At 38.5% G+C, this 22,383-nt stretch overlaps 1 protein-coding gene across 7 annotated transcripts in view; it reads left to right on the forward strand.

The window, feature by feature from the left end:
- The window catches only part of LOC150103239 (adenylate cyclase type 2-like), a 457,038-nt gene that overhangs the window by 12,521 nt on the left and 422,134 nt on the right, over positions 1-22,383 (forward strand). For all 7 annotated transcript variants that reach the window (XM_090397822.1, XM_090397825.1, XM_090397827.1 and 4 more), the window contains exon 2: positions 20,642-20,779. In XM_090397822.1, coding sequence (XP_090253948.1) covers positions 20,648-20,779 — 132 coding nt within the window. In that variant the 5' untranslated portion in view covers positions 20,642-20,647. The remainder of the gene's footprint in view (positions 1-20,641; positions 20,780-22,383) is intronic.

Below are 22,383 nucleotides of genomic sequence, written 5' to 3' on the forward strand. Positions count from 1 at the left end.
CCAGTTCTGAATCAGTGTCTTCACTAGTTTCGCCAAGATCTTGACCACAACTCCATACAAGTAGATTGGCCTATACGTCGAAACCTTAGTCGTATCACCCCCCCCCTCAATTTGGGTGGAACAATTTTTGCCATCTTTCCACCCTTTTGGAATATGGGATAATCTTAGACTCATGCTAAAAATGTAAATTAAAGCTGTTGTTAACTCTCTTGCACATTCCCTCAAGGACATGCGGCTTTGTTGCCGTCAAGTTTACTCAATTTTCCATGGAGTCATGGTGGGAGGTCCTTGATCACACACACACACACACACACACACACACACACGCACGCACGCACGCGCACACACACACACACACACACACACACACACACACACACACACACACACACACACACACACACACACACACACACACACACACACACACACACGCACGCACGCACGCACGCGCACACACACACACACACACACACACACACACACACACACACACCTCATCACACCATGATCGGAATGTATTTACTGTCTCCACATTTATTTACAACACTTTCAGGCAATTACTTCTAACCACTCGCAGCTCTCAAGCAAGAAAACTAGTCCTCATTCCCTTGATTACACCCTCCTTACTGTTTCCAAGGATGGCCTCTTATTCTTCCCCTTTCTCCATCCATTGTATGAAAAATCTGATCTACATTAATCCGGTAATAATCCCTTACGAACTTATATGGCTTGAATACCCCCCCACCCCACCCCCCACTAGACTCTGCAATTTGTAGAGCCAGCCAAGGTTGTTCGATTAGTAGAGCCTCTGCTACTAATAACTCATGCAAGAAGTTAAGCAAGTTTGAGCCCGGTTAGTAGTGGGAAGGGACTTATCATCGTTCGATGCTGTTTCCACACTCTCCCTCGATGAGTCTTTGGACTCGCTGGAGGTGTCACATAATAATAATAATAATGAACAGAATGAACTCGAAACAGCAAATTCTGTAACATTTCACTTTTTGCACGAATAAACAAATGTGTTTCTTCTTTAGTTCATTATTTAAGTGCTATTCCGTTGATATTATGACTATTTATTATCACGTAGCGCCATCAAGTAGCTTAAAAACTCATCGCAGGAGGGCACTCTACTCCACACATTTTCCCTACTACTTAATTCTCCAACTACATATAGCGGGACGTACAAACAGTACAGTACATTGGCGAACATAATTTTGAATTATGTTAGTGAGCGTATGGGAATTTAGGGTTCGATTAACGGCGGTTTGCCAATCACCTAAGAATTTTATCACCCAAGAACCAATCTTAAGTGATAAAAGCGGCGTATGATTTTTTTTTTAATGCTCTATTAATAATGAAGTCTGGACTGGAGTGAATTACACTTTCATTGACTTTAAATTTCTTAGTTTTTTAATTTTTATTTTTTCTTCCTGATACAGATTTTCGAGAAATCAAATTTTCTTTATGTTTTATTATGTTTTTCTATAATTTGGTAGACCATGTACTTTGAAAATCTGCAGTGTAATATAATTATTTATTTTTTTTATTTGAAGTATATTCACTTGCAGAAGCTGTGAAGTTTCAGCCAGTGTGAGTGATGCCCCACAGTTCATATCTGTAATTGCTCCACTGCTTTCAATTCATTCTTCTCACCACCTATCATTCTCTGTGTGCAAAAACTCACTCCTTGATTGTTTGCTAACCATTGATGACATTCTGGATCTTGATATTGCTTCTCCCCCACCCACACACTTAAATCCAAACTTATTAGTTAGATTTGTGGTATGTTATTACACATGTGGTCTTACATAAGTTTTACATAATGGAACAATTCTTTGCTGTACTACTGTAATTTTCTGCATTGTCTTTCATGTTTCTATAGCTGATTCTTGAACTTTAGGATTCAGTATAATGAATTTAGTTTAATCCTTTATCCAAGTGTAAGCAAACAAAGTTTGCACCTGAAGTATCTTCAGGACTGAGGCAACTTGTGGTAAAGGTGGTAAAAAACTCGTGGTAAAAAATGCAAAGCACATCTCCTTGCAGACATATATAATGCTGTGCATTAAGGAAAGGACCACTACGTTGACCGGTTTTGATTTATTGAATGTTCAGGTACGGTCAAACTCCAAAAACTCAGCGTTGTTCCCCTCAGTAACAGGCTCACCCTACTACTGAGAAGAAATTTCAGTGTTGGCTCTACCCTGTGGCAGGCTCACCCCACCACCACCAAGCAGAGCCACTCATTTGCTCATATGTTATCTGAGGGGTAACAGCAACAGCCATGCCTCAGTTAACTTCATGGGCTACAGAGCTGCCATTCATCCCCCCCCAGGACCTGGGTGACAGCAACAGCCGAGCCTCAGTTAAAACTTCATGTGCTACAGCATTGCCATTCATCACCCAAGCATCCAACCAGTTTCAACCTTTATTGAGGTCTCGTCAGTGGGAGCCAGACCCATAAGTGGTGATACTAAGGTGGAAGTAATGGAGAAGTAATATATACCTATACGAGTTGCCAAAAGGTGTCTCACCTTATTATTAAATTACTCTGGATTTAGAGAAAGATGGAAGTTTTTTCCCCACTTGGTTAGACTATAATAAATTTAGTCTGGGTCTGGCTCCCACTGACGAGACCTAAATAAAGATCGAAATTTATGGGTAGTGGCCCTTCCCTTAATGCATAGCATTATACATATCCACAGGGAGATGTGCTTTGCATTATGGGAGATTCTAAGACAAGCGATGAGAGCTTGGTCCACCTTTACCATGAGTTGCCTCAGTCCTGAAGATACTTCAGGTCTAAACTTTGTTTGCTTCCACTTGGATAAAGGATTAAACTAAATTTATTTTAGGATTCAGTATCAACCAAATATTTTTTTCTTACTTCTTATTCTTGCAATGTGATAACATCAGTGTTATCATTATTGCACAGTATTTGCATAGAGTCTCCAAAGATTACTTGCAGAATATCCACAGTATCTATTATACCTCTCCTTCAATGCATTGACCTACTAAATACTTACAACTAATTTTGGTAATCCATTCCACTCATATTCACTCTCTGAGTGAAAACTCTAGTTCTCATACCTTTGCCAAGCACGTTTTTGCTCAATTTCCAAGGATAACTTCCTTTAGCCAATATTTCTACTGCATCAATCCTATAAAACCCTTTTAGTAACTTAAATATTTCTATCATATCCCAGCTTTTTCATCTATCAACTGACTTTTGCAATCCAGATCCTTAGTCAATCATCATAGAAAGCATTCCATATGCCACTCATCTTGGTTCACTCACCTCTAGATTTTCTCCAACACTTCCTCACATGGCTGGATCAAGGCTTTATAAAAAAAAAGAATAATAGCTAAAAAATAATAATTAAACCAAGATTTAATCTTATCCGAGATATGGAAGACCCTAATTAGATCTCTAAACACACAAGAAATGAATTTTAGTACCAACTATAAAACGTTCCTAAACAACAACAACAACAAGAAGTGAATTCTTGTACGCACCACACATGTATTGCACATGTTCAGTGTTGTTTTGTAATTTATGATTAGAATTCTGTTAATGTCTAGTCTGTAACATGTTTTGTTAGCTTTAGTTCCTATCATCAGTCCTGTACCCTGAAGATGCCAACAGCTCAAGTTGGTGAAACTAGTTAGTATTAAAATAGTTTTTTCTCAGATACTTGATCAACATTTCCCAAATAGTCAATTTACATAGCTTCTCTGGTAAAAAAAAAAAAAAAAATGTTTAAAAGAATAATAGCTTCTTTATCTCTCTCTTTGTTAGTGTAATTCTTCTGTAACCAGGGTAATCCTATGAACTACCATAGCCACTTTTACAAAATCTCTCTTAACTTCAACCCCCCCCCACTCCCAATTTGCCAATATCTTCAGATCTCTAGCTTAATCAGTTTCCTGGAATACAGTTCTATCAATGTGGTACATAGCTTGTAATCTTTTCATCCCAAAATGGATAACTACACTTTTCCACATTAAAATGGCACCCCCCCCTTTTTTTTTTTTTTGTCCATGGTAAGCTTATATAAATTATTATGCAAACTCTTTACTTTGCCTAGATTAATTGTTATACTACCCAATTTGGTATCATTAGCAAACAAGTGAATATTTCTCTTCAAATCATTTCCTTTATAATTTATGTGCAAATTAAATGATCATTTATGTGTAAATTAAACTTGGACCATTGCAAACTTGCAGTGGTGCAAGTCCAGCCTTACACCCTGTTAGTCGCTTCAATTACTAGAGCCATACTTCCCCTTAGAAAAAATCATGTTCTTATTCATCCATTTCTGGATTCTATCTTTGAATAATGTTATGTTTGAACAATGTTCACGGAAATGTGTGAGGAGAAAGGAGTGCACTTTGTTAATTCAATGGAATGAGCTTGAAGGACAAGGTGAACTGTATAGGAATGATGGACTGCATTTCAGTGGTTTTGGTGTAAGTCACTTGGAGAGACTTCTGATGGAAGGTAGAGAAGTGAGTGCAGAAAATGAATCTGATCAAGTGGTAAGCAATGTGGAAGAGCGAGAGAGTAAGACAGGATGGAGATTGAAGAGGTGTGTAAGAAGATAGGAAAACGAGGAGGCTCAGGGTTGACAGAGGAACACAGCGTGAGAAAAGTAGATGCTCCAAGAGGATGTAAATGCATGTGTAGACAAAAATGGAAGGGGATGACCTGTGATCAAAGGAAAACAGTTGGATCTGAAGTAGGTTCTAAGATGAATAAGGAGAAAAAGAAATGGCTTGAGTTAAGTATGGAAAAGTCACATCAAATAAGTGGTGTCACTGGGAACTAGCTATAGATCCAGGAATAAGCTGCTGTGTTTGTATACAAATGCTAGAAAGTGTAAGAAACAAGGTAAATGAAATAGTTGCATTAATTGAGTCTGTTCACCCAAAAATTCTTGGAAAAAAAGTGAGACATGGTTAGATGAGAACGACATCCTGACAGAAATAGAGATGGAAGGGTATGACGTATTATGTGAGGATAGAAAGGGTAAAAAGGGATAGGGAGTACTATTAATGGTAGAGAAAAATTATGTCCCATTCAAAGTGGAGATGCAAGAGGAAAATAGTTCCAGTGGTTTTGAGGCAGTATGATGTGAGATAGAGGTGAATAGAAAGAAATATGCGGAGAGCAAGGATTATGAATGATATGCTGGCTGAAATGTGTGAGGAGATGGGAGTATAGTTTGTTAATGTGTGGAATGAGTTTGAAGGACAAAGTGAGCTGTATGGGAGTGATGGACAGCATTTGAGTGGTTATGGTGCGAGTCGCTTGGAGAGACTGCTGCTGAAAGGTAGAGAAGTGAATAGAGAGAATGAATCAGATCAAGAGGGGGAGTGATGTGGAAGAGCAGGAGAGTAAGACAGGAGAGATTGAAGAGGTGGATATGAATAGGAAAGTGAGTAGTATGAGTATAGAAAATGAGAGAATGGGTGTGCAAGAGGAGCAGGGAAACGGGAGACTTAGTGTGGACAGGGGTACACAGCGTGAGAAAGGTGGATGTCCAAGAGGAGGTGAGAGCATGTGTAGGTAGGAAAGGAATGGGATAACTAGGGATCAAGAGGAAACAGTTGGAATTGAAAAGGGTTCTAAAATGAAGAAGAAGAAAGGGAAATGGCCCCAGTCGAGCATGGAGAGATCACATCGAGTGAGTGGTATCAGGGGAACTAGCTGTAGATCCAGAAATGAGCTGTTGTGTTTGTATACAGATGTTAGAACTATAAGAAACAAGTCAGATGAAATTGTTGCACTAATTGCGTCTGTTCACCCAAAGATTGTCGGAATAAGTGAGACATGGTTGGAAGAGGATGACATCCTGACAGGAATAGAGATGGAAGGGTATGATGTGTTTCGTGAGGATAGAAGGGGTAAAAAGAGAGGGGGAGTGCTATTGATGATAGAGAAAGAGTTATGTCCATACAAAGAAGAGATACAAGAGGGAAATAGTGCCAGTGGTTTTGAGGCAGTATGGTGTGAGATAGAGGTGAATGGAATCAAATACTTGGTGGGATGTTGTTATAGACTAGGTAATGTGGATGGTAGTGGTGACAGTGAAATGTATAGTCAAATTAGCCAAGCAAATAAGAAAAGGGTGATCATTATGGGTGATTTTAATTATGGTAATATAGACTGGAATGATGAGATAGCAACTGGAAGTAAAGAAAATGAGTTTCTTGAGTTTTTGAGGGATAACTACCTCAGACAGTATGTAAGGGATAACTACCTCAGGGCATATGAGGATTAAGGGTCTTGGATTTGGTCATCTCATCAGAGGATGTAATTATAAATGAGGTGTCAAATCATCCACCAATTGGTGAGAGTGACCATGAGGTGATCACCTGGGTGGTTGCCAGCAGTGCAAGGACCCCTGTGAGAAAAGAGTATATGTGCAACTACAAGGGGGGGTGTGATTATGAAGAGCTCAGGAGACAGCTTGCGGGGTGTAGCGTGGAATGAGGAGTTAGCTGGAAAAGAGATCAATGCAGCTTGGGGGGATTTTCAAAAACTATCTAGTAGATGCAATGTCTAAATGTATTCCAAGGGTGAGAAGGTTAAATAAGGTAGGTGTGAGATGGATGAATAAAGAGATTAAGCACGCGATTCAGAGAAAAAGGTCATTTTGGAGGCAGCATAAGAGAAGTGGAAATAACCAATTTCATGAGGCCTACAAAGACCAGGCAAGGATTGAGACTTGGTTGGTGAGAGTAGCTAAAGAGAGGTATTAACAGCAATTAGCTAATGAAGCCAAAAAGACTCCTAGGGAGTTCTTTCGATATGTAGCCAGCAAAAGAAAGAATGATTATGGAAGGATGACATTGATTGGAGAAAATGGTATAAAGACAGCAGTTGCAGAATGTGTGGTGGAGATACTTAATGAGCAGTTCATAAAGATCTTTCAATCTTGTGAATGTGACTTCATGGAGAGATTGAGAGCAGTTAATGATGGGGAAGAGAGACTGACTGTAAGTGAGCAAGAGGTGTTTGGGGAGTTGAGTAAATTAGATGTAAATAAGGCTGTGGGACTTGATAATATATCACCACGTATTCTGAAGGAATGTGCCAGGGAGTTGACACCTGCCTTGACATATTTTTTTAATACGAGTCTTGAACTTGGTCAAGTTCCTAAGGAGTGGAAGGAGGGCAAGATTGTGCCACTTCATAAAGGAGGTGATCGAACTCGGGCATCAAACTATAGGCCTATCTGTGTGTCAGGTATTATCTTTGATGGATAGCATGGATTTGCTAAAGGGAGGTCATGTTTTAGTAATCTACTTACTTATTACAATAAAGTGACTGCTTCCTTGGACAGAGAAGAAGGATACACAGTAATATACTTAGATTTCACAAAGGATTTTGATAGAGTACCTCATGATAAGTTGACAGTCAAACTAGAGCAGATGGGGTTGGACATTAGATTAGTGCATTGGATTGGAGATTGGCTATCTGATAGGTATCAACAAGTTGTGTATGGGGGGGTGCGATATCCAGGAAAAGGAAAGTCACTAGTGGAGTGCTTCAAGGGTCTGTTTTAGGGCCATTATTAATATACAGGCGCACACTACTGTATATTAATGATATTGGCGAAGATTTGGATGGAGATATTCAGTTGTTTGCAGATGATGCAAAGTTGGGACGAACCATAAAGAGTAGTGAAGATGTTGTGGCCTTACAAGACTTGAATAAATTGAGTGATTGGGCACGGAAATGGGGATGTGAGTTAAATGTTGCAAAATGTAAGGTTTTAAAATTTGGAAAACAAAGATGGGATGCAGAATTTATACTTGGTGAGAATATATTATTGGAGGTAGAGAAAATAAGAGATCTATGGGATGATAGTGGATAAGGATCTGAAATTTAGGGGACATATAGCCAAAATTGTGAAGACAACACAAAGGCTTCTGGGAATGATGATGAGGACACTGACGTATAGAAGTAGGGAGATTCTTGTTCCGTTGTATAAGGCTTTGATTAGGCCAAACATGGACTATTGTGCCCAGATTTGGTCACCAGGTTTTCAGACGGATGAAGAGATGTTGGAAAGGGTCCAAAGGCGACTGACTAAGGCATTTTTTGACCTCTGGAATGTCGAGTATCAGGAAAGATTGAGAAGATGTAATTTGCAGAGTCTGGTGGACAGGAGGAAGAGTGGAGATATGATAGAGACCTATCATATCTCCCTGTATAAACTGTATAAAGAGGGTGTGAGTAGGGGAGCGAGAGGCAAGTTTTTTTGTGCAGAGTTGTGAATGATTGGAATGCCTTGCTGAGAGTGTGGTGTCTGCAAGGAGTTTGAGTGTGTTTAAGACACGGTATGATGAGATGTGTGTGTGATAAAAGGACCTCCCAGATGAGTCTTTGACTCCATGAGGTCTTTTCCTATAAATTATATTTGATGTAAATATAAATAATAATAATACTTAGTTGGATGTTGTTATAAACCTGGTAATGTGGATGGTAGTGACTATGAAATGTATAATCAAATTACCAAGCAATTAAGAAAAGGGTGATTATTATGGGTGATTTTAACTATGGCAATATAGACTAGGATGAGCAACAGCAACTGGAAGTAAAGAAAGTGAATTCTTGAGTTTTTTGAGGGATAACTACCTCATATAGTATGTAACAGAGGACACACAAGGATTGAGGGTCTTGGATTTGATCATCTCATCAAATGATGTAATTATAAATGAGGTGTCAAATCACCCTCTAGTTGGTGAGAGTAACAATGAAGTAATTACCTGGGTGGTTGCCAGCAGTGTGAGGACCTCAGTGAGAAAAGGGTATATGTGGAACTACAAATCTGGTGATTATGAACAGCTCAGGAGACAGCTAGCAGGTGTAGCTTGGAATGAGGAGTTAGTTGGAAAAGAGATCAATGCAGCTTGGGTGATATTCAAGAACTGTCTAGTAGAAGCGGTGTTTAAATGTATTCCAAGGGTCCGAAGGTTAAATAAGGTAGGTGTGAAATGGATGAATGAAGAGATTAAGCATGTGATACAGAGAAAAAGTGCATTATGGAGGCAGCATAAAAGAAGTAGTAATAACCAATTCCATGAGGATTACCAAGACCAGATCAAGGAGGATGACTTGGTTGGCTAGGGTAGCAAATGCTAAGTATGAGCAGCCCCTAACCAAGTCACCCTCCTTGTCTGGTCCTTGCTTAGGGTTTTTCAAACTTTTCCTATGACGGAACATTTCACAAATCCTGAAATTTTAATGGAATGCCTTGGTTAGAGTCGAGTATCATCATCTCGGATTCAATGTAAAGCTAAGTGCACACTATGACTGCATCAGGCTGTATCGTATCATATCGCAAAAATGTGATAGCGCACACTACAGGTGTGCCAGGCCACAGCTCATCGCATTGATCTTGCTTGTGACCGCACGTTTCCTAGAATAGATACCTCCATTCTTCGCTCTTGCTCGGAGGTGTCAACAACTGTGGGTGACTGAGTCAAGGCCAGTGTGTACTGGTCTTAATAGCACAGTCCACATTCAAAGTGAGGAGCACCTGATTTTCAGATATGTTTGATCTTGTAGCTGCATTTAAAACCATTTCAGGCTCTTATTAATTTTGATAATTTTTCACAGAACACTTATTCACTTTCTGTGAAACACAGTTTGGAAAATGCTGAGTTAGCTAATGAAGCTAAAAAGAATCCTAGGGAGTTCTTTTGATATGTAGCCATCAAAAAGAAGAATGATTACAGAAAGATGTCATTGAATGGAGAAAAAGGTATAAAGACAACTACTGCGGAAGATATAGTGGAGATATCACTAGAAAAACACATGTACTAACCACAGTGATAAGTGTTGATATGTAAAAATGAATTAAACATATTCTACGTATTAAAACTTATCACTGGGGTGAGTACGTGTGTTTTTTAGTGCTGAATTCACCATAGGTTTCATTGTATAAAAAAATAGTGGAGATACTTAATGAGCAGTTCATAAAGGTCTTTCATTTTTGTGAATATGACATCATAGAGAGATTGAGAGCAGTTGATGATGGGGAGGAGAGACTGCAAGTGAGCAAGAGGTGTATGTGGAGTTTAGCAAACTTGATGTTAATAAGACTGTCGGACTTGATAATATATCACCACGTATTCTGAAGGAATGTGCCAGGGAGTTGACATCTGCTTCGACATATTTTTTTAATATTAGTCTTGCACTCGGTTGAGTTCCAAAGAAATGAAAGGAGGGAAAGATTGTGCTGCTTCATAAAGGAGGTGATAAAATTCAGGCATCAAATTAGAGGCCTATTTTTATGTGTCAGGTGTTGAGATTAAGTTATCGGAGAAGCTGATGATAACTAGGATCAAGAACTGGGTTGACAACAATGGTATTATCTTTGATGAACAGCATGGATTTGCTAAAGGGAAGTCATGTTTTAGTAATCTACTTACTTATTACAATAAGGTGACAGCTGCCTTGAACAGAGGAGAGGGATGTGAGTGATCTGATTTGATGCCTGAATTTTACACAGTGGTATACTTCACCAATTAGATTTTGCAAAGGCTTTTGATATAATTACCACATGATAAGTTGATAGTCAAACTGGAACAGATGGGGTTGGATATTAGATTAGTGCATTGGATTGGAGACTGGCTATTTGATAGGTATCAGCTAGTTGTGTATGGGAAAGCAATATCCAGGAAGAGGAAAGTCACTAGTGGTTTGCCTCAAGGGTCTGTTTTAGGGCCATTACTGTTTGATTTGTATGTTAATGATATTGGTGAAGATTTGGATGGGGATAGGATATTCAGACAATGCAAAGTTGGGATGAACTATGATAAGTAGAGAAGATGTTGTGGCCTTACAAGAAGACTTGAATGAATTGAGTGAAGGGCACCGAAATGGGGATATGAGTTCACTGTTGCAAAATGTAAGGTTTTAAAATTTGGGAAACAAAGATGGGATGTAGAATTTATGCTTGGTGGGGATATATTGTTGGAGGTGGAAGAAATAAGGGATCTTGGGATGATAGTGAATAAGGATCTGAAATTTAGGGGACACATTCTAAAACTGTGAGGATAACACAAAGAATTCTGGGAATGATGCAGAGGACTTGTAGAAGTAGGGAGATTCTTGTTCCATTGTATAAGGCTTTGATTAGGCCACACATGGACTATTTTCCCCAGATTTAGTCACCTGGTTTTCTGGAGGATGAAAAGATGTTGGAAAGGGCCCAGACGCGAGTGAAGAAGATAGTTTCTGATCTCTGGAATCTCAAATATGAAGAAAGGTTGAGAAGATGCAATTTGCAGAGTCTAATGGATGGGAGGAGAAGGAGGGATGATATGATAGAGACCTACAAATTGGTAAGGGATTGTTATAGGATCAATGTTGGAGAGGTTTTACAGAAAATGGTGGAAGATCAGGGGAGAACCAGAGGTTATCCTTTGAAGCTGTATATGGAGGGTATGAGCAGGGGGTGAGAAGCAGGTTTTTTTGCATTCAGAGTGGTGAATGATTGGAAATCCTTTGCCTGAGAGTGTGTTGTGTGCAGAGAATTTGAGTGTGTTTAAGGTGCAGTATGATGAGCTGTGTATGTATGACAAAAGTACCTAGTAGATGGACTCCATCGGGTCTTGGGATAATAATATTAATAATAACTTTTCCAATGCCTTTAACACCAAGCCTAAGATACTAATTGGTCTATAATTTTTTATCACGGTTTTGAGCATTCTTTATGCAACAGAACTATTTTTTCTCCTCTTTCCATTTCTTTGGGACTTCAACAGACTTTAGTTAAACAGCCTAATCTGCCTTCTGCTTCCTTTGCACATTCTTGTAATATGCCAGCTGATATCCCATCTAATGGTAATATGCTTGCTGATATCCCACAGATGTATTTGCAATGAGATTTTGCAATGAACTAAGTACATCGAATTCATGAACTTCTATTTTCACATCCTTCTCTGTTTCATCTGTAATAGTAGTATCTTCACTTTGATGATAGATCCTTGCAAAGTGGTAATTTAGTATCACAACTATTCTGTCTTGATTTCATCACTTTCTATAATCATCACTTATTGAAGTTATTCTTCCATAATCTTCTTCTTTCACTTCATGTTATTCCTGCTTCCTATGCAAGGTCCGCGTGTTACTTAGATGCGACTTCTTGTTAGTACCACTCCCAACCAGCCTATTGCCTACTCTGCCGCTGGGAGGGGGGATATATTTTTGACTGTAGCAGCGTATGTTCATGGGGCCAGTTTGCCTGCTTGCGAGATGAAAAAACACCAGACAAACTGGCGGAAAAACCCTACTGCCCGCACTCAAGTCCGGCTAACTTGGTTATGGCTGAGGAAGATCCTCAAATTCCTCATGTCTTCAACGGGAATCGAACCTGGGACACTCCTTCCTCGGTCGTATGGTTGAGAAGCGCAAAGCCACTAGGTTAATCGTGTGTCTTCCATAATCATTTCTCCTTTTACTTGCCATTATTTGGGCTTTCCTTTTGGCCTGCTTAGCTAATTTCTTTTCATAATCTGACTTTTCTTTCTTTACCGTGCCTTTTTTGCTTGAGCCTTGTATTGCTTATTAGCTTGCTGATCACCTTTCTACTTATATGTTGTTCATGATATATATCAAAATCAGCTAATGTCTTTTTTTTGTTCCCATATAGAGAGTAGGCAAGGCTGTTTTAACCCTATCTAACTTTTGGAGACTGAGTGGGCAGTTCAATCTCCACTGGTATAAACATTATATATTTTTAATTAATTCATTAATTTATCATTATTATTTTTGCAGCTCCTGCTTAATGATACTATTTATCTTTTTAACTCCTACCTGATTTATCCTCCTGATCTTGGGTAAACAGTCTGATATTGTTTCCTTCAGGTACCCCCCCTTTTCACTATCTCTCATGCACAGCTAACATACTTCAATTTTTTCAGGTTCTTCTGCCATGGCACTGTTTCAAGCTTCCTCTTATGTTTGTCTTAATTACCTACCCTGTAGTGTCACACACATACAGGGTGTTCGGGATAAATTTGACAGTTTCGTAAGGAAAAAGAAAATCTTCTTTGTATCTATTAAATTTAATGAATTGACAAAAAAACATTACAGGCAGAGTTAATTACAATACTATCAACAAGATTTACTCAAAATAACCACCATTAGCATCGATCACAGCTTCAATTCTGCTTCGGAACCTCGAACAAGCTGATGCTACAGTCTCCCTGGGAAGGGCCGCAAAAACTGTTTTAATTTTATCCATTAACTGGGCTTTTGTATTACTGGAAGTGCGATTGGTGTCTTTTTCAACTGCGCCCCATACAAAATAATCCATGGGGTTAAGGTCTGGGGAGTTTGGAGGCCAAACATTTGGACTGGTGAAGTCATAGAAATTTTCAGACAACCATTTTTGACTTTTCCCAGAGGTGTGGCAAGGGGCCGAATCCTGCTGCCATACATACGGCCTACCATTGGCTACCCTTGTTATCCAGGGCTTGACTACAGTTAGCAACTCCACGAACAAAGCCCGAATTCCAATGCCAGGGTTCTTCAACACCTGTTCCTGCAGATTTGCGAGGAATTCTGCTGTACGAACGCAATCAGATCGTCTGCTAGGGATCTTTCTTCTTGCTACATCCTCGTAGTCACCATTGCAAGTCTCTAGTTCATGCCTGATTGTTTTTACTGTATTCAGGGAGCATTGGGCAGCAGTCGTAATATCCTTATTTTGATGGCGGGCACGAATCATCATGATACAAGTTATTCTCTTCCATGATTCAGGTGGGTTCCAGCTATCCATCCTTTCTGACATCTTGTATATGAATGAAGAAGGGTCCAAACTTTTAAATGAAGAGAAGTGTGTGTTAATACATGTAACTTACGGAAAAATATAATTAATTATAAATATGTCAAATTTATCCCAAACACCCTGTATATCACTTCTTAACTGAAAACTTAATGTTTTGCAACCTTTCAAATCATCAAGATGTCCATTCTCTCCTATTGGAAGCAATGTGGTTATCTTGGTTATGGATAGATTTTCTGATTGTATGACCAGATCCAACATTCTGAAATCCTGAATCCCCTTCATTACATACTATTTCAAATAATTGTCTCTCATAATTATCTCTTAATTATGTACTACAGCTTTCATTTGTGAATTAAAGCATTTTCTACTACATCTGTAAATTGCATGTGTTCTTCGGTGGGATGAAAAACACGTTTCTGGGAAGAAAACCCTGCCATCTCTATATGAGCCTAGTTACCCCCTTCAAATTTCTAAGAAGATATTCCCAACAGGTTTTAAGGGAATGTGCTTTGGAACTGACCATGCCATTAACTTAGCTGTTTAATAAAGTCTTGCAGTGGGACAGGTTCCTATAGAACAGGCCTGTCATTTCTTCTGTAGTAGATTTTGGAGAAATTGGTAAGAACTCATATACATATTTCGGCAGATGAGAGCAATCTTATTTATGCAGGCCAGCATGGATTTGTTAAAGGATGCTCTTGTTTTAGTAATCCGGTTACCTTTCAAAATAGGTCATTTTTTTTTTAATTTTGCAAAGTCCGTTTGACTGAATGCCTTGTAACAAATTGGTTTTTAAGTCGCAACAAGTGAGCTTGGATATAACGTTAGTGGATTGGATTGGTAACTGGCTTTTTAACACACACATACCGGCCACTGAATTTGAAACTTTTATTTAATACATGTTGGACTGCCTTTAGCTTGAATTATAGTATTCACCAGGCAGTCCTATTGGTTCAGATTTGATGGAAGAGGACTTTGCTTCCAGATCTGATTTTCTAACATGTCACATTCATTCTCAATGGGATTCAGATCTAGGCTTTATGGTGCCCTGGAAAGATAGTGAAAGTTGCCATCATGCTCGCCAAACCATTGTTGCCAAGACTTGATTGGCAACAATGTTCAGATATTACACCTGGCCTTCCAGTAATATCAGCTGACCCATTCTGTACCAATAAACATGCCCCACACGATGACACCACCTCTAGAAGCTTGAGTTGTGTTTCCAAGACAAGCTGAGTTAATTGCTCCATGAGGTTCCTGCCAAACTCTGCCTACATCTGTACAGAACAAGGTGTAGCCTGACTCATCAAGCCACATGACTTCTTCCAGTGTCCTGTTGTGGTGTTCCTAACACCACTGTAGATGAACTTTCTGCTTCTTCACAGAAATCACTGGCTTCAGTATAGGCATGTGATTGCCAATACTGATACTCTTCAATTCACTGCACATAGTTAGGTGAGGTATGGAATGAGATTGCTGTCATCTGAGAAGGCTTGTATGGACAAACAGAACTTCCTGTCTGCAGCAGTTGACCAAAGCATTTAATGAAGGCTGTTCTCTTGACCACAGTTATGCTTCTTAGACAAATAAAATGGATTATTTTTCCACTGATTAAACACCTGAGATATCTCATCTTTTGAGGAACCAGTCAGTTCTGCTGTTTTCAAACTTGTGGCTCCAGCCAGATGGATATAATAAGCTGTTTATTGAACTCCAAAAATCCTTTGTTTTTCCCATTGTGATCAATGTTTTTGACAATTATTGACCAGCAGCATTTTAAATAGTTGCTTTAACCACGTGGTGATGCAAGTGACAAGTATTGTTTACATACACTGCTTAAATGATATTTACATATATCTGCATAAAGGTTTCTAATTCAGTGGCTGGTATGTGTAGATGTCAGGGATTTGTAAAAGTGGAGTAGTATCATGGGATTTGGAGGATTGCAAGTGGCATTCCATAGGGTACAATGCTGGGACCAGTACTGTTCCCTCTTTATGTCTGCGATATTGTGACAGGACTACTGGGAGATGTACAGTTGTTTGCAAATGATGTATATTTTGGAGGATTATTAGTAATAGTGCTGATGCTTTGGCTTTTCAAGAGGATTTTGAACAGTGGTGGCCCATGAAGCTTTAAGTGGGGGTGCTGTCTATACAAAATAATTTAAAAAAATTATTTTTTTTCTAATCAGTAACCAATTTATTAATAAATAAATCTACAGATTTATTTATTAATAAACTGGTCGCTAATTAGGAAAAAAAGAATTATTTTAAAATTATTTTGTGTAGGCAGCATCCCCACTTAAAGCTTCATGAACTGCCACTGATTTTGAATAAACTGGAAAGGCAGACAAATGAATGGAATGTCAATTTAATGCAACTAAATGTAAGATTTTGAAATTTGGGATCCACAGATGGGATGCTTCTGAAGTTATACTGGAAGAATTGGAGGCAGCACAGAATCTTGGGGTGACTGTAGATAGATATTTGAAGTTCAGAGGACATATTGCAAAGGTTGTGATGTATCTATTGAGGAAGACATTGATCATGAGAAATAAAGGGGTGGTGGTCCCATTGTATAAAACTATGATTGGACCACACCTGAATTTCTGTTCTCAGAACTGACAGGATTTGAAGGGGATGAGATAACCTTGGAGAGAGTACAGAGTTGAATAACAAAAACGATATCAGGACTTTACAATGTTGATTATGAGAACAGACTGAAGGCATGCAGACTAAAGTTTGGTAGATAAAAGACAAAGGGACATGCGAGGTGGTATCAAAACGTTTTGAGTTGAAACTAGGTTTGTAGCACGCCAACAGATGGCAGCACAAGGCATGTACAGTCTCAGGGAGCACCTACCTTCATAAGTCAGTGTGCCAAAAGACATCGTCCTGTGTACATTGGGAGCTGTGCAACTGATGATATTCTGACCACCTGCATTACCACATCTGTGATTTCATCATGAACAGCAAGTTAGAACAAAGAGAAACGTGAAATTCTGCATGAAGCTAGGCAAATCTGCCACAGAGACGTTTGACATGATTCGGCAAGTTTACAGCGATGCTGCATTGAGTCATTTGAGGTGTTTTGAGTGGCACACATGCTTCAAGAGCAGAAGAACATCACTGAAAGACGAAGAGAGATCAGGAAGACCTTCAACAAGCTCAACCCTCAAAAATATTAAAACCATTCGGCAACTTGTGTATGAGGATCGTCGGAGAACACTTCACAACATTGCTGCCATTGTCGGCGTGTCATACGGAACAGTCAAGGCAATCCTCACGTGTGATTTGAACATGTGGCGTGTTGCTGCCAAGTTTGTCCCCCAGGCTGCTGACCCAGGAGCAGAAGGAACACTGCATTGAAGTTGCCAAGAACTCTATCAGCATGCCATGGATGACCCATCCTTTGTGTTGAGGATCAGTACCGGTGACGAAACTTGGGTGTACGGGTACGACCCTGAGACAAAGCAGCAGTCTTCACAGTGGAAGAGCCCATCATCTCCATGACCGAAAAAGGCAAGGCAGGTCCGCAGCTTGACCAAGTGCATTATCATTGTATTTTTTGACATTCATGGCATTGTGCATCGAGAATTCGTCCTCAGGGGCCAGACCGTCAATAATGAGTTCTACTTCAGGTTTTAAGGCATCTGAGGGAGGACATTCAGTGAAAGCGACCAGATCTGTGGCGCATGAAAAATTGGATGCTCCACGACGACAATGCACCGTCTCACTGAGCTCTCCTCACACGAGTTTCTTGCCAGAAACAACATGATCTCACTTCCACACCCACCCTACTCGCCAGATTTGGCTCCTGCAGACTTCGCCCTCTTCCCGAAGATGAAGATCCAGCTCAAAGGTCACCGTTTTGACACCATTGCGGAGATCCAGCGTGAATAGCAGAAGGTGCTTGATATGCTTTGAAAAGAAGACTTCCAGGACACATTCCAGAAGTGGCAAGAATGCTGGAAGTGTTGTATTGATATGCAAGGGCACTATTTTGAAGGTGATAGTGTGTAAACGTAGATAAATAAAGTAATTTCTCGTAAACAGAGTTAGTCTCAAAACTTTTTGATACCATCTCGTATTTTTGAGACATTTAAGTTGTTGAAAAGTTATTATTGGATTAATACTAGAGAGACTTATCAATAAGAGAGTATGCTTCAAATACTGAGTACTTTACATGTCAATAAAGCAATGTGATTTTGCCAAGGGTTTTGAGAGAATGTGCTAAAGAACTGACAGTTCTGTTGACTTGGCTTTTCAATTAAATTCTGGCCATGGCAAATGTGTCCAAGGAGTGGAAGGAGGGGAAGATGGTGCCATTGTATTGTGAAAGTGTCAAACTATAGACTGGTTTGTCATCAGTAGTTGTTAAGATTTTGGAGAAATTAGTGAGGGAACGTTTACAGCATTGGCAGATGAGGGTAATGTTATCTGTGAGAGTCAGCATGGATTTGTTAAGGGGTGCTCTTGTTTTAGTAATATGATTATCTTTTATAATAGAGTGACAAGAGCATTTTATGAGGTAAAGGCATAATCTGCCATTTTTTTTTCTTTTTTGGATTTTAAATAGGTATTTGACAGGGTACCACATGATAAGCTGATATTTAAGTTGCAGTACATGGATTTAGATGTCAGATTAGTGAAATGGAATCTTGATTGGCTTTCTGATAGGTATCAGAGGGTTGTGTATGGGGGGGGCGAGTGGTAGGAAGCAGAAGGTTAGTTACAAGTGGGGGTACCACTGGGCTCTGTATTATTTAGCCTTTATATCAGTGACATTGTCAATGGATTGTAGGTGGATATTCAGTTGTTTTCCAGATGATGTGAAGCTTGAAGCTGGGAAGGGTTATTAATAATAGTGCAGATGTGGTAGCCCTGCGAGAGGATTTGAATAAACTGGGCAGATGAACAGATGGGCAAATGGATGGGGGTACCAGTTTAATGTAACTATATGTAAAATCTTGAAGTTTGGGATATATAAATGGGAGGCTGCATACTCTGTTGGAGGAACTCTATTTGAGTAAGTGGGGGAGGTGAGAGATCTGAGGGTTGTGATTGAAAGAAAGCTGAAATTCAGGGAATGTATTGGTGATGAAGGTAACCAAGATCTGGAATTGCTGTATTACTAAGAAGGATGCTGACCTGCAGAGATAAGAGTTGTCATTCTGTTGTATAAAAAACTACATCCCATCTGGACTGTTGTGCTCAAATTTGGTTCCCAGGATTTGAAGTGGATCAATTAACTGTGGAAAGAGTGCAGAGGCAGATAACAAAAATGATATAATGACTGTACAATGTTAGTTATGAGGATAGGCTGAGTTTGGATAGAAGAAGAAGGAGAGATGATATGATATGATTGAGACTATATAATATAATAATAACTGATGAGAAGTAGGTATAAAAGTTAACACTGGGGAGTTATTTCATTTGGTGGAAGATGGGGAAGGAGTGAGGGCAATGGTTCCCAACTTATGAAAGGAAGTTGTGAGCAAGAGGGTAAGGAGTGGTTTCTTTGTATGGAGGTGATTGAACCATGGAATGCATTGCCTGATACAGGGGGTGAGAGCATGAGCAGTAAATGGGTTCAAGGAATGCTTTGATAAACTTTCTATTTTTTTGGGTGGACCTCCCATGATGAGTCTCGTGACTCCATGGAAGCCTGAATCATCATAATAATAATAATATTAACTACTATATTTGCATTTCAAATTAAAAATTTCTTGTTTATAAGTTTTTTTGTATTCTTCAGTATATATATATATATATAGTTAAGATATCTTTAAGAATATATTTATATATATATATATATATACAGTAAAACCCCGAAGTTATGCGGTAGGTAGGACCAACAAAAAGTGCGTAAGTCGAATTCACATAACTCGGGGTATAATTTTGCATGTAATTTATATATACAAACATACAATTGGGACCAAAGGTTTACAAAAACACCTATATTTTTTAAGAAATTTAATCATAATTGTAGTTTTTCGTACATAAAAAAAAGAAAGTTATTTCGATGTTGATGGTTTCATAAAATCTAATAGATTCTTCTGACGGCATAATGTCTTTTTCTTGTCACGTAAAATTTCTTCATAGCAAGCTAATGATTTTTTTATTCCTTGCCTTGTGGCTATTCGTTCCTGGTTAGAATCTATGTCCTCCAAAATCTGTAAACCTTTCTTTTATGATTGTTCTTACTGTGGATTCCTGTAGATTGAACTTCTTTGCTAGCTCACAAATTTTCATTCCTCCTTCAAAATCCTTAATAATGTTGAGTTTTGTTTCCAAAGTCAATGTTTTTCTTTTCTTGCTAGCTGTAGAAGAATTGGACTTGCTTCTTTTGGATGACATTATTATTTTTTATGTGATAAAATTTTTATCAAGAACATAACATTAAACAATCGCAAGGTTTGTAGACTATAAAAATCGTGTATGAATAGAGACCGCACGAAACAAGTCAGTGCTTGTTCACAGCATGTGCGACACTGGCGAATGCAGCCAGTGCCTGAAAGATATGACTAGTGGTGAAGCGGGACGGGAATATGTACATATAAGAAACCACGTAACTCCAGATTCACATAAGTCGCGGGGGTATGACTGTATATAAATTATTTTAAATGATTTATATATAGTCATCTCTTTATCTCTCAGTGTCAGTCATTTAAAATAATTTATAATATTTTCTACCGGCAACTCTTATAAAGATTTCTTTTCTAACAGATCAAGTACATTCTAAAAGTCTGTGATATCACAAGTCAGTACAAAATTAATACAAAATTGATTAATATAATTGTTTCTTTGTTTACATTAAAACAGTGAAAGATGTCAGTATTGGAAATGTTTGCAAGAGATAGTCTTACTTCTATTCGAAGTTCCAGTCAACCACAAATAAGAATATCAGATGCATTATATGAGGATTCAGATGAAGGCAATTGGTCTGTTTCTGATTTGCAGGTAACTATTTTTATTTTATCATACACTAACAATTATTATTATTGATACCGTGTATTTAAATTGATTTAAGAAAATTCATATTATTACTATTATTATTTGGTAACCTCCATAGAGTCAACAGACTCATCATCGGACATCAACAGATTTCAACGCAACATGTCTGTCATAATGAACTTTGAATTTATTTACACTACCTGTACTCACAATGCACTCAGGCAATGCATTCTGTTGTCTTGAGTGCATTGTGATGGCCTCTTGTTCTTCCCATCTTAACATTCACTCTTTTTATAATTGCTTCTGTATTAATCTGATAGAATCTCTTAACTAACTTGAAAATCTCTGTCATATCTTTTAGTTTCCTACTGTTCTCCAACCTCTGTAATCCACATTCTCTCAAATGCTCTTCATAACCAATGCGTCTTAAATCTGGAGTCCAGATATCACTTTGGTTATTTGTGTTTCCACTCACAATGAAAACTCAGTGACCAAATTGAGCACAGTAGTCCATACATGGTCTCACCAATGTCTTATATAGAGGAACCACCACCTCCTATCCCTACATGTCAATGTACTTTTTTATCATAGCAGCTATATACGATGTGTAGTCTTTGCAACACGTGCAATTGTGCCCTTGGAACTTCAGTCTACTATCTACCATTGCTCCAAGATCCCGAATCTCATCCACTTCCTGAAGTACATCTCCACCAATACAGTACGTAGCATTATGTCACCGTATCCCAAAGTGTAACATCTTGCATTTGTTAACATTAAAACTGCAGACCCACTCATTTGTCCAACCTAAAATTCTGTTAAAATCTTTTTGTAGAGAATTAACATCAGCACTACTCCTGATAATTCTACCTAACTTTGCATCATCGGCAAACATTTGATGATCTCCAGTCAATCCACATGAAATATCATTAACAAACAAGTTAAACAGTGGTGGCCCAAGAACACTGAGGTTCTGTTCTTGCAGAACAGAACCCTGAGGCATGCCACTGGTCACCTTCCTTTTCTGAGACATGGTTCCATTATACACAACCTCAGTATTCCAGTTCTTGCACTTCTCTGAAAGAAGACGGTTTGTGATTGTTCTCGGCTTATTGCTTTTTGTATTGACAAAGAATAGAATTTATCCATTTGCAATTTTCAGATCGTTATACAGTATAAAATATAGGTTCTATGTAAAGTATTAATATGTCTATCCATAAACCTAACCAAACATTATAAATAATATTCAGAAATTTTATTTATAGAAATAATTATTATTGTTGGACATATTATTACCTTTGGTTTTGTGTTAATATGATACTCATGCAATATCATGCCATTGATATGCATAAAAAATTGTATTGTCACTTCAGTTAAAAAAAATCTCCCAGAAAACCAACAAAAAAATTTCAAAAATATCCAAAATGGAATAAAAAATTACTAAAGAAACAATAAGCATGCACCTCCAAATACACCAAAACAAAACAAAATTCCATAAAAAAAAACATGATGTTCATCACTACTAACAGGCATCCAAAAACCTAATCTGTTATTCATCACTGAATCTCAGCTGACATGCATCCTCTATGACTACCACTCACCTAAACTTTCCA

Source organism: Typopeltis vanoorti, chromosome 9 (assembly GCF_054136105.1).
Source record: "Typopeltis vanoorti isolate ZY-2024b chromosome 9, IOZ_Tvanoo_1.0, whole genome shotgun sequence".
In the NCBI taxonomy this organism is placed as follows: Eukaryota; Metazoa; Arthropoda; class Arachnida; order Uropygi; family Thelyphonidae; genus Typopeltis; species Typopeltis vanoorti.